Below are 16,600 nucleotides of genomic sequence, written 5' to 3'. Positions count from 1 at the left end.
TCCTCTGGTCCTGAAACGTGTGCGTGGAACCATCAGTAGATTCTGATCCACAGACCTCAGAGCCCGAGCTGGGGTGTAAGGCTGGATCAGATCACTGGTGTAAGGAGGAGCCTGACCATGAATAGATCTGAAAGTAAGAACCAGAATTTTAAAGTTGATCCTGAAAGAAACTGGAAGCCAGTGAAGAGTTTTAAGGATCGAGGAAATGTGAGTTCTTCTACTAGAGCGGCTCAAAATTCTCACTGCAGAGTTTTGAATTAACTGCAGGTTAGACAGATCCCTTCTAGACACGAAAATAAACTGTTGCTTCAGAAAGGATTCGGTCAGACATGTAAACTATGTGTTCTTCTTTCTCACAAGTAAAGTCTCTGACTTAAAATAAGATCTGATTTATTTTCTTCGTTTAAAGGGATAGTTCTACTCACCCTCATGTCGACCAAGGGTTTAGACATTTTCGGAGTTTCTTTTTAGAGTTATAGACAAAAATGTTTGTTCATTTTAATGTAGTCTCTGGAGCTCGGGTTCATCTTCCTCCAAAATGACATGTAAAACTATCGAAATAATTGAGGTTTTTCCGGAACAATTCCTCTTGTCGAGACTTCAATACACGATGGACGTTGCATACGAGCAGTTTGTTTTTAAATGTGTTATTAAAATATATATTTTATTGTCTAACAGATTAATCCCAACCCTTAGTCAACATGAGGGTGAGTAGAAAATGAGTTATTTTGGGTGAACTATCACTTTAAGTAAAGACGTTGAATCAGAATCCCAACTCGACAATCAGCGGCTCTCAGTCACCGAGAGTCATTCCTCACCTCAGGTGTATTAAGGCCTTCACACTGATGCTGGTTTTTACCTCCGGAGCCAGGGCTTTACGCAGACAGCTGCCATGAGCAAGGCTTAGTCCGGTCCACGGGGACGGAGCCGACAGTGTCACGGAAGATCAAATAGTAGCAAGAAACGGCTCATTCCTGGCAGACGATGAAGACGAATATACTGTAAACTAGTGGACGTCGAGGCCTCCAGCTGTTAATGTCATCGTTCCTCTGCCGGGGAAACAAACAACCCTTCATCGTCCTGATCCATAAAATATCATGGCGAAGATTTACTCTCAAGCATTCAGTACGACAAAAAGAATCTACCACACAACAGTACATCACCATTTGTCGAAAAAGACTTGTTGCGTTATACATTTGTCAATACAAAAATAAAACACTTGGCTCAGTGTCACAACCACCTTGTTATTCAAGATGGTGCCAAGTGTCTGTGTCGGAGAAATCAAAGCCAACTGGGTCGTGTTGGCAGCAGAAGCCCGGGTGTGAAACTGTGTCAGTGATGTTGAGAAAGAGGAGGATAAAAAAAAAAAAAAATCACCAGAGGCACCTTTTCTATTTACTACACAGACGCCCGACCGGATCCAGCAGAAACTAATTGTGCTCTTGACTGTTGTGTTCGCTGGGCTTCCCGCCTTCCCACCCAAGTGGCGTTCACTCGCAGCAGACGAAGGGAACTTGAAAGCACCGCAGAGAAGCCTTGGGACAAAAACCACCACAGACATCATTGATCGACCCCAGAGTCAACCGGTGACCCCGACCTCTTCTCCCCCTCCAGGAACGTCTTGCAGAATCAGAAAGTTGGATTTTAAATAGAAGTCGGGGAGACGAGGAGATGACGAAAAAACAAAGAAGAATTACAACTTGACAGAACTAAGTCCCACTTGAACCGAATCCTTGCACAGGTTTGGGTTTCTTCAGCGTTGAATTATTTTTTCAGCCGAAATGTTGTACCTTTTGAATAAAATGTAAGTAAGTAAGTAAGTAAGTAATATTTATTTATATAGCGCTTTTCGAGACCAGGGTCACAAAGCGCTTAAACAATCAAAACAATACTCATAAAAGTACATACTTTAAAGATCAATATAATACTGAGAACAACACCGGAGTTCCAGAAAATCAAGGAAAAGCCTGAACAAATAGAAAGGTCTTAAGATGTTTCTTAAAGGAGTCAGTAGATCCATCAAGCGCAAAGAGAGAGATCGTTCCAAAGCTGTATGTACATAAATACGTCTGCCAAGGAGGCTAAATTATTATCCCTCCATCTTGGCTAAATACCACAAAACCTAAGAAGAAAATTCTATAATTGAGAGGTCACTTGTGTCTCAGCTCGGTGGACTTTCATCAAGTCAGACTCAGGATCAGTTTCAACTGGGTCGTATAAGTGAGAACGTTTCATACACCTTGATTTTTCAAAGGCTAAAAATGGGATTCATGATTAAGACGTAATGAAATGACGGCATTGCTAACAATGTAGCAATAGAAAGGACATTTGAGAGATGAGGAAATAGATTATTTAAAGATGTAAAAGCAGCACTATGTAACTTTAAACAAAATTAAATTCTCCCTGACATAAGTATTTTGTGCAGTAGAAACTTCCATCTATTATTATAACTCTGTTTTTTACTTACTGGAAGTATTTTAAAGCTTCCAGGAAGGAAAAGGTAACAATATGCTCTTCAGCAGGAAGTTTTCACAACAATGCAATTACAGTATTCTAACACTGGAGGGAGCCAGAAACAAATAGGTTCAATCTTCTGTAGAGCCTCCTTTCATTCGGTGACTCATCCAAATTAGTTGTGAAATGCAGTTGCATCTAAGCAAGGCTAACATTTTAGACCTTAGGTTATCAAGTCCATCATGTTACGCAATAATTCGATTCACGCTACGCTTTCAAGTTTCCCCAGGATTCTCTCATTTTATTTATAAACAATAATTAAATATAAAGCAGCAAAACATTTGACTTAACAGTCATAGTTGACTACGTAACCTTGACGACCGAGCACTTCACGGCAGTGGATGGAGACAAAAGTTACTAATCTGGACACGCTTCAGTTTTCAGGACAATGCTATTACACTGATCAGACAGCGGGGGGAGCCAAAAACAATTATGATAACTATTATGTTGTGATTCCACAAGACGACTAAATTGGTATTTAATAAGTTGTTTTTTCTTTGATATAAAAACTTTTATGCAAATATATCAGTACCATCTGAGTTCTGATGGGTTGAATAGAAAATTAAACTTTTTTACTTATTGAATTCAAAGTTGTCTTTTTATTATTTAATTAATAATATTAACAATATATTAATATGAATATTTACACATGGGGTCTGATATTCTAATAACAACAATTCAAAATTTGTTTTCTAAATTCTATTTTTTTTAAATTCATAGTCTTTTAAATAAAATACAAAAATGTTGGTATAATAGATAAATAGATAGATAGAACTTTATTGATCTCCTAGGAGGTCTCCTTCGGGAACTACTTGACTTTTAGCCAATCATGTGACTACGTTTTGTATACTATGTATTATTGAAAAACATTTGGCGTGTTACGCAACATCTCAAGGCTTCATGTTTCCATGGAAACGCTCATCAATCTCACTTTGCCATGATATAAAAGGAAGCGTAAAAGAAGAAGAGCGAGAAGGTGGCGAAGGGTTGATCAACATGATCGTAACGTCTTCACTGAGGGAGCGTCGAGACAAGGCCAGGTTAATTAAACCCCGGGGGGTCGGGGGGGTCCTCGTCTGAATATGTCACAGAAATAGCAATACTAGTGTCAGCCAAGGCCGGGGGGGGGGGGGGGGGGCACCAACAAACATGTTGACCGCGCACTTGAAGGAAGGCCGAAGAGAGCGCAGTGGACAGTGGCTCGGATTCCTTCAACTTAGGACAGTAGTGGGAGAAGAAGGAAGGATTATATATATATATATATATATATATATATATATATATGGGACAAATATTGACAATAGCTGGCTCTCGGGTATTGGAGGAGAAGAAAGGATGCAAACTATGTTAATGAATGGTAATTAACCACCAGGGTTCGACTCTCCTGGATCTCGGCTAAATTGGTCCCCGAGTTGCAGCGAGAAGACAGTCCTGGCCCTAATCCTTTATTACAAAAAGATAAAGAAAAACGACGTCATTAGCATATATTTTGAGAAAGGGAGGGGGGGGATTAAAAAGTGGAATTATTTCTTTTTAATTCCTGAATGGAGGATTCTTCACACCGCCGCTAATTACGCATAATAAAGAGAGAGAGAGGGCGAGAGAAGCGAGTGGTGAGGAAAAGGAAAACAAAAGAAAGGTTGGGAGAGACGAGTGGAGTGTGTGGTCTCTGGTGTGGATCCGCCGACTCAAGGACAGAGACCGGGATCACACTTTATTATTCAAAATGAATAATAAGAGAGGAAGCAAAACAGGAAGAGATAAAAGAGGGTTTTTTTTTTTCTTTTTTTTTTCCAAGAGCACCCCGGTGTGCACGTGTGTGTGCGCGGACCCTTGTTAACGATGTCAACAGCGTGGGGTCACCAGACACACACACACCTCCACACACACACACGCCCTCCACCCCCCCGGCAAAGACACGCCGTCAATCAGGAAGTGTGGAGCAACTTTCAACACCATGTGCTTCACGGTGAGTGTTGAGGCTGCAAAACAACAACACATGTGAATTTTAGAATGAAAAAATAAACTGAATTATACATAAATATTGATCAGTTTTTTCTTCTTCTTATGAATAAGGTCATTGCTAGAGAGAACAAAAGTTCAAACAAAAACTTTAGTCAAGATAAATCATATAGAAATTTCAGAGAAACAGTGAGATCCTCACAGTGGCGCGTAGTGGCCGACTCTGGTACTGCCAGCAAGCGCAATTTTTTAGATACTTTATACATATATTTAATATTAGAAATATTACCCACACTGGTCCTACCAAAATAAAATGAGAGGTAGAGTATCACTAACGGTAAATATGAATAATTGAATTTACTAAGAACACAATTATCTTTAATGCTCTGCACTTCAAAATCATTATTTTAATAATAATAATAATAATTATTATTATTATTTACTGTCACCACCTAACAATTCCCACTCTGGACGAATGTCTTTGCATGGAATCGCCACTAAGACTAGTACAATATGTGCACTATTCTAAATTCATATGCAATGAACCGATTTTAATATACATTTATATAATATTAATGAGTCCAAGACAGATAAATTGTGAAAGACAGTAACATTTTAACACTAAAATAAGTAAACACATAGCTGATTTTCAACATATACCCATACATATTTAACAGTTATATATTTTGTATTCTTTATGGCGAGTGAGACGAAAAAAAACAAGTTTTTCTAGGATAATGTGGCCATTATTGGCTGATTGTGGCGCCACTACCTGCCACTGCCACTAGGAGGATCTCAGCGCTGCAGCATCTCCACTAGTTTACTGGTTTCTTTTTCTTTATTTAAGTCAACTTGCCTGAAACGAGTCTTGACCAGCCGAGCATCACAGAAAAAGTTATTTTGTATAAAATATATATATATTTTTTCTCATAAAAAAACACCTTTTCGACCGTTAGGATCAGTAGAAATAAATATTACAAACATTGTTTTAAATGTCTGTGCGGCCCAGTAACAAATTCCCACACATACCTGTTCTGGTCCTCGGACTGGGGGTTGAGAAATGCTTGTCTAAAGAGTAATGATCTGTGATACGATAAAAAAGTTAAATTTTGACATAATTTTTATTTTATAGTTCATAAAACCTGAATACACAATATAAAAAATACACTTAGAAACATAAATTAACATTAAAAGCAACAACAACAAGGAAAAAAATCCGGTAAAACATGATTTATTTAATTGAAAATAAAATAATTAGTGTTCAAATGTAGTTTCGTGATGCTTAAAAACAACTTTGAGAGAGAAAACAAAACCTCCGTTTCACCTCCATCCCTGCATCGACTAGCCATGATCTCGGGCCCCGCGAGGTCACGTCGAAGCACCCCGAGGGTCCTGGAGGTGGCCTGACACATCAGCAGCCCAGGGTTAAAGAGGACAAAAAAGTAAACTTTAACATCGGCGTAAGCACTTGCCTTCCATCGCCGCGGGTCTGAGAGAAGCCGAGTGGCTGCCGACTAAATGAGCTCTGGCGCTAAAGGACTCTCTCGGACGGACACGACGCTGAGCGCTAACACAGATGTCGAGGGCTCATTTACAAAACCGCGGCTGCTGTGTTGAAGCCAGTGGTCCGGGGTGAGTCAACAGTGCTTTTCTCACAAATATTGGTTCTGCTGCTCCGGCTCAGCTTGGCCCGGCCCAGCTCCCACTGAGCGAGCGAGAGAGAGAGAGAGCGAGAGAGAGAGAAAGAGAGGGGAGGATGACAGTTTTCCCAGCCTCAGCCCAGGGAGTCAGGCTTTTTCGCTGACTGGTGTTGCGAGTGCGGCCAGCTCTTCTGTCAGCACTTTCCTCTCCTTCATCTTCACTCGTACAGCCTCCATTAGCTGGCCGGCAGAGGGGATCTGTGAGGGAGAGTCGGGATAGAAGAGAGACGGGGGGAGAAAAAGAACACAAGATACACTATTTAACAAAAAAAGTCAGATTTTTTTTACACCTTTTTTTCTTCCACCGTTTTTGTGTGGAGGACACAAGCTCAGAGGATCGTCAAGCTACAGAAAAATCTATTTCACAAAAAACTCTACACTAGACTTAGAGGATCTACTCGGCCACTCCAAGTACTTTTGCCTCTTGCCGCTGGGCGGCACTTTTTTGTGGTTCGGCCTTTCGTTTGAACTCTGAGCTCTGCGATAATTCAAGAGTGGTCAATTGAAGTGGACGTTCCATTCGTGTGTCCAATGACTCCTGACCACATAGCAAAGTCCACAGTAGTAAAACATTTCTCACGCCAGTTTGTGAAAATTCTGATTTGAGATAAATATTAAAGAAACCTCTTGGTTTTGACACACTACTCTGATTTGGTTTATTTCATCTAGGTGTGTAGGCTAAAGAACAACCGTCCCCGTATTTTAACTCAGTGCAGCGAGAATTCTGTAGAGTCTAGTAGAAGAACTCACATTACCCTGACCCTTAAAACTCTCCACTGGCTGCCAATTTGTTTCAGGATCATTTTTAAATTCTGGTTCTTACTTTCAGATCTATTCATGGTCAGACCTTACATCAGCGATCTGATCCAGCCTTACACCCCAGCTCGGGCTCTGAGGTCTGTGGATCAGAATCTACTGATGGTTCCTGAACCAGAGGACAGAAATCCTTCCAGACTGTTGCTCCTGACTAAGCTTTGGAACGATCTTCCTCTCCCTCTGTGTTGGATGATCTACTGACTCCTTCAAGAAACATCTTAAGTTTTTCCCTCATTTTTTGGAACTCATATAATTGTCTTATGTGTCTTGACCTTTTAAAGTATATATTTTAACAGTTTTTGATGTCATGTGTTAACACTTTTAGTGTTAGAAACAAATCCATACAGTTGTATATTGATATGATATTGATATTCAACAGCACTTTTCTAAGCATGGTTCTTTTATGTTTACAGCTCAATAAAGTGTTTTTAAAGTAAACTAAATCAATGTTTAACATACAATTAACATGTTAATATTAAGACGAAACTTTTGCGTTGCAATTAAACTTCCAGCCGCAGCAGTCGTGACATCCTTCCCAGCTAAAAGAACAACGAAACCCATCATAACCATCGAGATCCTGACAGTAACTGAGGACGAGAGGATACAGTCAACTTGTTTTAAACAGTATTGCAACATATATCAATGTCCCTGTACCGTATCGCCAGATTCTTGCCGATACACAACCCTACAATACTTAATTTAACTTTGTTTTAAAACCCAAATAAACCTTCACAGTATCTTATTTAACTTGATGTGATATACAAATTCAAGACATTGAAATGATTTAATTGAAACATGGACATTACTTCTTAGACTATTTGCCGAACTCGGAGATTGAGGTCAAAAGAAAATGAACTAAATGCTCAATGTATTGTATTAATCTATTGATATAAGTAGGATAAAAAGGTGCTCAAAGGACCAGTAGATGTTTGTAGGGAGTTAAACACTACCAAAAAAAACCCCATATCAGGATCAAACTCTTTTCTCAGAGCTCCAATATGTACAATTCACTTCAAGAATTATGTGGAAAAAGACAATAGATGAGCGAAAACGCCTCATTAATTTGGGCGAAGAAGACACGAGTGATACATAAAACCTAGTAAGAGCAGGAAAACAACCATCATCTCTCATAATAGAATTAGCAGGACGTGATTGAATCACGGCTCGGGACAGTGATGAGATACGACACCGTCGCCTAATCAATTTCCGATACGTCTGAAGGGCGAGAAAGTCTCACCCAGACGCACAGATCGCCCCTTGAAACCTCCCTCTTCTTCATTAAAGGTAACAGGAGCAGGGAACACAAGGACCCATGTGCCGGGAAAGAGCGTGCACGAACCTGAACGCGTGTGCAGTCGGTTCCAGCAGCAGAGGATGCATCAAACGCAAGGCTATTCCTTGGAGAAGCCGCGCACAGAAGTAACTGCTGAGACATCTCCCTCCGCATCCGTCCTCCGGGGGGAAAGATGCCTTCGTCGACTCTCTCCGGAGCACCGAGACGTGCAGTTTCCCATCAACTATAATTGCACCTAGAGCCACTAACTATGCAAACAAACCCCACTAAAATAGAGACACCAGCACAACACCCGGGCTCGATGGGACACCAGAGTGGGAGACTGATCATTAAAACAACCAACATGGGAAAAATGTGTAAACAACTCTGGCAGGTAAATATGATCCCTACAAGGAATGTGTTGTTTTATTTATCACTGATGTTTTAAATAGTGGAAAATGGAGAGACAATCTGTGTTCGTTTCTCGACATGAACAGCCATTGAGGCAGGACGAATATCTGATTTTGAGTGAGTGACACACACTGTAGACTAAATCTCGATGTCGGTGGATTCTGACATCAGACAACCAGACGTGGAGAAGCCAGTTGAGCGAAGGAACTACAGATGATATTAAAAATGAATAAAAGTATGAAATTGTTGATAGAGATTTGATTTGATAAAAGCATTCTTTAGAAGACGACTTAAACCACTACAAGATCTCCTACAGATAGCAGTTGTGTATCAAGGTCCATATAACCCAACCAAGGCCCTTAAATTGAGTTAAGTCCGAATATACTTTGAGATGCACAGCCAAGGTGTGATATTTTGTCTTAGGCAACTTCCCGACAGGATGCAGGAAATGACTGACACTTCGATGTAAAGAACATCTCCAAAAAAACAGCGTTGAAGTTTATCATTTTTGATTTTGACTGAGAATTGTTCAATTTGTTATTTTTCTGTCTCATCAGTCAGTTGCCACAGAACGCACTTCCCTTGATTGAATTCACTACAAATTTCGAACCCCTGATCTCCACTGAAAGTGAAAGAGGTATGTTCCTGAAGCAGGTTCTCACTTGATAGCTTGAAATGCAAAGATATGCTCCAGTTAATGCGAGGACAATAAACTAAAACTCACTTTTCCTCACTACTGCCTGCCTCGATCATTTCATCCGTGATGTCACATGTACTCTGAAGTGCATATTGAGTTGCCAGATAGGCCGTGTTGTTAAAATTGCAAGCTATCGGCAAGTCTAAGACACAGGATTTCTAAGCCCGAAAAAAAGAGAAAAACTCATCTCATACCAAGATTCAGCTGCATGTAACTGTGGCCTTTATTGAATTCAGACCACATCTGCAGTCCCTAAAAACTTTCCCCAAATACGGAGATGATCGCGGTGAACCCTCTCCGAGTTCCTCACACGTGTATCGTGGACGTATATCTCTGTATGACGTCTCGGCCATAAATGATTTTTGTTGCTCCAAAAAACAGCGACGGCTGGATCTTCTGCGAACAATTTGTGACTCACCCTGGCAGATTTTGGCAGCAGCGTGCACAAGGAAAGACAAGCACACTCAGGTCTGCACACAAGGCAGCCCGGGAGTTTCATTCCCTTTCATCTGGCTGCCACATTTGCTGTGGACTGATACCCTGCAGGATGGTTAAAGGTCTGCTGTGATGCAGCTGCTCTACTGGATCCCTTGGGCTCCTTAGGGCAGTGTAAGGAACTGGCTCTAATGTTATGCTACAGTTGATTTAGCTGTGCCTCTGTCCCCCTTGGCAGAGCGAGCCAGCGCCTGTGCTCGGCAACACAACTGCTATTTTGCAAGAGGTCCTGTCCCCCCTGGCCACGCTAAAATAGCTACTGCAGCATTAAGCCGCGCTAACTCACGCGCATTACTATTCAACAGGCCCTGCAGACGGGACCTTTTGTCTAGGTGTGATTTCATGAACATGTTTTTAGAAGCGAACTGACATGTAAAGTCACTGACAAGTGTGTGTGTGTGTGTGTGTGCGCACGAGCAGGTGTGTAAGGACAAGGACAGCGGCTGCAAGCAAAAGATGTTTTCATGAGCCAATTAAGTGACATTGGTATTCTTTAGCCCGAGGCCAACCTCAAGGCTAGGAGCGGCTCAAAGTTGCAGCACTCCAGTGACCATTGTCTGCAAGTCGCATTACACATACCAACTTCTTTCTTCTTAACCGATCGATCATCCCTGCTCCGCCGTCGTCTCCCCGAGAGCGGATTAGTTCCATTATTTTTCAAGGGCTCAATTTGTGAGGAGCAGTTTGTCACGTTGCCGAATATCTAAATGAATTTCAATGATGTGGTCGAGTGTGAGAAGCAAATGGTCAGCGGGTCAGATTAGACCAGCTGCTTCAATCGACCCGGCAACCGAAAAGAGATTTTTTTTTTTTTGGCGTCGAGTCAGACAAGAAAAGCACCACAAATATTTGTATTTACTTAAAAAAATGTAAAAATAATTCTGATCCTCATGGTGGAAAAGGGTCGGTCGACCTGGAATCGGACCTCGGCGACTGCGTTCCGGTTCTTCACCAATAGGCTGCCAGTGATATTATCTTTGTGGTATTCCCGAGCTTTTTCCCAAATGAATATTGAATTAACAATAACAAGGTGTTACCATGTTCACATAAAAGATGACTTATTCATTCGACTGTATTTTGTCTTTTGTTAACAAAGTTACACTTTCAATATGCAGATGGTAACACCAACCAAAACCTACATTTCTAATCTCTTGTACTTTTATTAAAGATTCCTGAAAAATTCAATGAAATAAAGTATGGACTAAAAGTTTGGATACACAGGGTTGACAAGGTGTGATGGTCACTCTTTTCTTTTTACAGTTATCCAATAAGGTTGTTGGTTGTGTTTCATCTCTATTATAAAGTCAATAAAATCCACCCAGACAAGACACACCTGTGTAATGAAAATCGTGTCAGGTGAAAACCTGTTTAATTCATCAGGAAAAAGCTAAAAGTCTGAAAAGCAGTCATTTGAAAACAGGGCTGCTTTGAAGAACTATAAGACACGTATTGAGTTATTTCAAATATGTATGTTGAGTACATAATTCTAAGTGTATACCGTATTTTACAGACTACAAGTCGCTCCGGAGTACAAGTAGCACCAGCCAGAAAATGCATAATAAAGAAGGAAAAAACATATATAAGTCGCACTGGAGTATAAGTCGCATTTTTGGGGGAAATGTATTTGATAAAATCCAACACCAAGAACAGACATGTCATCTTGAAAGGCAATTTAAAATAAAAATAGATTAGAGGCAACAACAGGTTGAATAATTGTACGGTATATGCTTACGTTACATGAAACAACTGAGAACGTACCTGATATGTTAACATAACATATTAAGACTTATTCAGAGAACTATAGCATAAATAACATGCTAAGAAGTTTACCAAACCATCCGTGTAACTCCAAATAACTGAAATCCAATGAAATCTCCGCTAACTCCGGAGGTAGAAGATGCGGCGCTTCCTCTTCTGAAATGATCAACACAGGCCTAGAGCGCCCTCTTGCGGTTAAGTGTGAAAATAACATGTGAAATGATAAACCGGTAATAATGTGTTAATAATTTCACACATAAGTCGCTCCAGACTATAAGTCGCACCCCCGGCCAAACTATGAAAAAAACTGCGACTTATAGTCCGGAAAATACGGATATGTAATAATTCAGAACTTTGATGCCTCCAGTGATAAGCTACGATCTAAACAGTCCCAAATTCAAAGACATTTAAAGTAGTGTATTTTCATGTTCAACCAGACATCCCTAACATATTGCTGCAATAATACAACTCTTACTATACAGACTGACCCAGTAAACAAAACTACAAAATAACGTCCCAAGAGCCAGTGTCAGAATCCAGGTATTAGTCTCACACGGCCCTGACTGTTGCCGATCTCCAGTGAACCTGCCCTTTATGATCTCTCTCGGAGTTGCTTGGAGCACTGAGTTCAAGTGCATACGAGTGTAATCGACAGGTCAGCGTCCCTATGTATCGCCTGTATTCATTTAATAAGATATTATGATGTATAATAATCTCCTTGGCTTAGGTATGAGCCGCATCGTAGCTTCATCTAGACCGTACAAAACTGTTCCCTGAACAGGTCTGCTGCGAAGGTTTTTCCCCTTTTTTCTTTGACTCATCTTTGTCCCTGGTTTCGTGGACCGTCTCCAATCTAGGCCACCCGTCAAGGTAAGGAAGGGCTAGTTACAGTGGTTTCTTTTAAAGCCTCTTTGATCCTCGATCTCACTTTTGTTTGAAAATCAAATGCATCAAACGGGAGCAGCACAACAACAACAACATGATAGAGAGATTAAAAAGGAGCCCAAGCACAAAGGCACCGTACTATAAAGTCTTGCATTTGATTATCTGCGATAATGAATCTGTCACATTAGCAAAGAGGCGCTCAGGTAAGAAAGCCCATTCTCCTTCTCCGTGGTAATTACCTGCTCCTGCAGCGAAGCAGATCCCTTTTCCCCCTTTAAACCACCAGAGACTGATATGAAAGGGAATTGGTCACTTGGGGCCACAAATAGCGTAATTAAAAATCTTTCTTTTTTGATACAGTGTTTGGAAACATCATTTCGGTGTGCAACATGCATTTGTTAGTGATCTGACCTAAATAAACCCTCGATTAAACATGGGAACGCACCGGGCCTTTGTTTCAGGTTCCTTCTCATTAGGTGTGAGAAGGAGGTGATTCCGGAGCCACTGGGGTTTAAATATAGAAAAGTGATATCCATACAAAAGGGATGCAGCCTTTAGGTGAAAGTTGGCAATGAAGAGAGAGACAGAGGCTCATTGACTGGGTAATAAGGCGTGAAGCCTCCGCGGTAAAGGAGCGGTTCTACGCCTTCAGCTCACTGTCACACAGAAGACGATGAAGCGAAGTTTATTAGCTGCTCTAACCGGCTTTATTGATGCAACCAACATCGCTAACCTCTCAGCTGACGGATGAAGGTGCGTCAAGACGGGTTGTAAGACGATACAATTGGTGATGAAAATTTAAACGTGTTGATAATGGTCAATATGATTTACTCTCTACCCGTCCTGCTGTCCAGATCAACAATATTATAAAGTTTAATGTATTTTTTTGGATAACTTATTCATGATATACTGTATATGCTATTTAATGGTAATGTCTCTTACATTCTGTATTTATTAATGTATTTATTATTTGATTCTGTACTGACACCACAAAAAAAACAACTCAAAGCTGGCAAAAATATTATTTCTAAATCTGACCCTGATGATAACATTTTGGTGGCGTTTTAAAAAAGTAATCTGGATCCACTGAGACCTTAAAGGGTTCTTTATTCACTTGTATGGCTTCAGAACTGTCCCACCACATAAGCCCCGAAAAATAATGTGACCTGTTGTTATTGTTCATTCAACTTTTCCTAGGGTTGCCAAGTTTCAATATCGTATATACGCCGTTTTTATATAACGAAGTATAGTCGTGTAACATGATCTCCTTGGCAATGGTATGTTGTATCTCAGTGCTTTTGTAGTTTTATGTTTAATGGCAAGAATCCATTCATACTGGTCCACTGGAGCAAATAGAGCCATATGTTTCTCACTAGAAACCTTTTCCGCCAAGTTATTTTTCGTAGCCGGACGCATGGTTAGTTAAAATCAAAGTAGATAAATGTCCATGTTGAGGTTGACCTATAAAGATGCCAGTGTTTAAAAATAAGTAACATATCATATGGATGACACAAATTACAGAGAGTTCCAATGACAGCGAATATTATGTTAAAGAAAATGAATTTGCTTAGTGAGTGTTTGATAGAGTCATATATCTTCAAGTATAATAAAGAATATCATAATCAGTGTCATACTTATTGTTATGGGCAGTTTGGTAAAAAAAAAAGTTATCTTTCTTAGGTTTATCTTTCATACTAAGACTATTGACTTATTGTCGTCATACTTAGTCACTCGCTCGACGTTCTTAAATGAGGCATTTGAAGATGAAAAGGTTAAGCGCTCAGTCAAGAGCCTAATGGTTGTGAGACGAAGCCCCCCCGAAAGCTCCACTTATTTATGTAAACACACATCAGTGGGATTCCAATAGAAATACTGGGTCCCGCGGGAGCTCGGCTTCGAGTCACCGCCGTGCCATATTTACAGTAACACACTCGACTCGAGTCCCATTCGCACACAAACAGACAAAAAGAGGGCCTGATTTAATTAGCTCAATCATTAAATGAGGCTTAATTAGAGCCACTTTCCTTCAGAGAGGAGTGTTGACTGCGAGCGGTGCGCTGTCATTACAGATGCATAATGAGCCACACAACACAAGATCCTGCCAGAAACGACAACAATGGGGAAGCTTCGCACTGCTCTAATTCGGTGAGTGATGTGTGAGGCAGTTTTGCATCTGCAGTTGCCCGGATGCAAAACAACACTTTTGTGATCGGCGTGAAACTACCATCTTTTTTCTTTTAATTCGATAAAAAAAAAAGGCGATGACTTCAGGATGGCTCGCTCGATAAGCACCGGTTGAGTCTCGCCGTCCTAGTGTTCTCGCCCGCTTGTTTAGTTTGGAGGCTGATGAGAAGTGAAGCCGGACGCCTCCCCGGGGCGTGATCGGGAGGTAAATATTAGCGGGGCCCGTCGAGCAACCCGTGCGCTACCAGTAAACCAAACCACTGTCCTCTCGTAAAGGAATCAACAAAGTCAATGACTTTTTAAACGTTATTATACTGTCATGAGGCCGGGAGGTGGAGGGGAGTGTGCGCAAAATGAGTCTGAAAAATGATCAAGTGGGAGCGCGTGCGAGTGCGCCCGCACACACTTTCACGACCATCTCGTCCTGTTCATTATTGGCCAGCAGCAGAAGACAGTCATTTCCCTGTCTTCATAAAGACTTGGCCCATTAAATTCTACCTCCAGTCAATAATTAGGACTCCACAAATAAACCAAAGGCAATTAAATCAATGCTTCCCTGGGCTGGTGCCTGGACCCCACGGCCCATATGGACACTCCATCTTCGCTGTTGGCCTTATTCATGGTGGGCTGCGATGGAGCTATACAGCACACCCCCTGGCCTGCTCATGATTATTAGATAGCAACGTCCCTCGATCCTGGCAATGCGGCGCTGAAGGTGGCTCTGGACTGCGAGGCGGAGGGTTTGATTTCATTAACTCACCAGTAGAAGTGAGGAATGGGGGGAAAGGAAGCAATGTTTCATTTTACTTTGAGAGGACGCTTGGGACCATGGGTGTGGGGGGGGGGTCGGGGGTGGTGGGGTTGGTGGAATCCATGCCACTTTCCCTCGCCAGAAAGTAAACGATAATCCTCCACACATGCATAACACAACTATTTGACAAGTGATGTCTCCCTTTTCGTTGGCAGCACAGACGACACACACATCGCATGAGTGATGGGTTCCGTTGACAGGGCCACCGAGATAATAAAGTGCTGTCCCTGTGGCAGCTCTATTAGACACAGACAAGATGTCTTCTACTACGATCCACACGCAGCGCGAACACATCCTCATCATCTTCTCGTGACAGCCGGCCAGTGACGGAAGGAGATCTTTCAGCCTCTCTTGTCAATGGGACTATTTCAGTCTCTTGTTAACTCGGGTGAGTGTCAAAGCATACTTCTATATGGGCAGTAATTATAGAGACCATTACTGTCACAAGACGGGTGACAGACCGGGCTTCGCAAATGGACCAACCTAGACCCATTTGATCCTCTGTTATAGAAGGAAGAGAAGCAAGTGAGTTTAAGACCATCTTCATCTCTTTAACTAGGACTTTCATCTATTCATGAGCTTGTCATTTACACAAACCAAAAGATCTTATTAGCCTTCTTATTCTACAAATTCTTACTTTTTAACTGATTTCAATTACTTCAACCCAGATTTCAACCCGACGATGGCAGTTTACATGTTTAAATAAACATAACCAAGGCTCAAATATGTGTGTTAAAGCAGCAATAGGTACATTAAAAAAAAAAATGTGTCTGGCTCCCCCAGTGTCAGGATATTGTCACTGCAATAACCTCTGTTGCTACGTTTGCATTTTTGGGGTTTTCCATTTTATCTTTGTGGTCACTTAAAACATTCTCAGTACTTTATATGAAAACACTCTCTCTGACCCACTGTAAATAGTTGGTGGTCACATGACACACCAGTAGTGGGGTGCATTGTTAAATAAAGAGTCTTGACTGATTTAATTGAATCAATCATGACAGAAAATATATTTAAAAAAGTAATGTTACAGTGATGCTTATGCAACAGTATATAACTTTTCAACATTAACATAATTCCTGGACCATAAGGCCTAC

At 41.1% G+C, this 16,600-nt stretch overlaps 1 protein-coding gene across 1 annotated transcript in view; it reads right to left on the bottom strand.

Moving 5' to 3' along the window:
- Positions 1-5,691: 5,691 nt before the first annotated feature.
- The window catches only part of cntln (centlein, centrosomal protein), a 93,829-nt gene continuing 82,920 nt past the window's right edge, over positions 5,692-16,600 (bottom strand). Inside the window, exon 27 of the mRNA XM_087807385.1 lies at positions 5,692-6,374. Within this exon, the coding sequence (XP_087663511.1) occupies positions 6,264-6,374 (111 nt within the window). The 3' untranslated portion in view covers positions 5,692-6,263. The remainder of the gene's footprint in view (positions 6,375-16,600) is intronic.

Source organism: Callionymus lyra, chromosome 1, assembly GCF_982586985.1.
Source record: "Callionymus lyra chromosome 1, fCalLyr1.hap1.1, whole genome shotgun sequence".
Lineage (NCBI taxonomy): Eukaryota > Metazoa > Chordata > Actinopteri > Syngnathiformes > Callionymidae > Callionymus > Callionymus lyra.
Note: the sequence above shows the minus strand (reverse complement) of the source record. Positions and strands in the feature narration are given on the sequence as shown.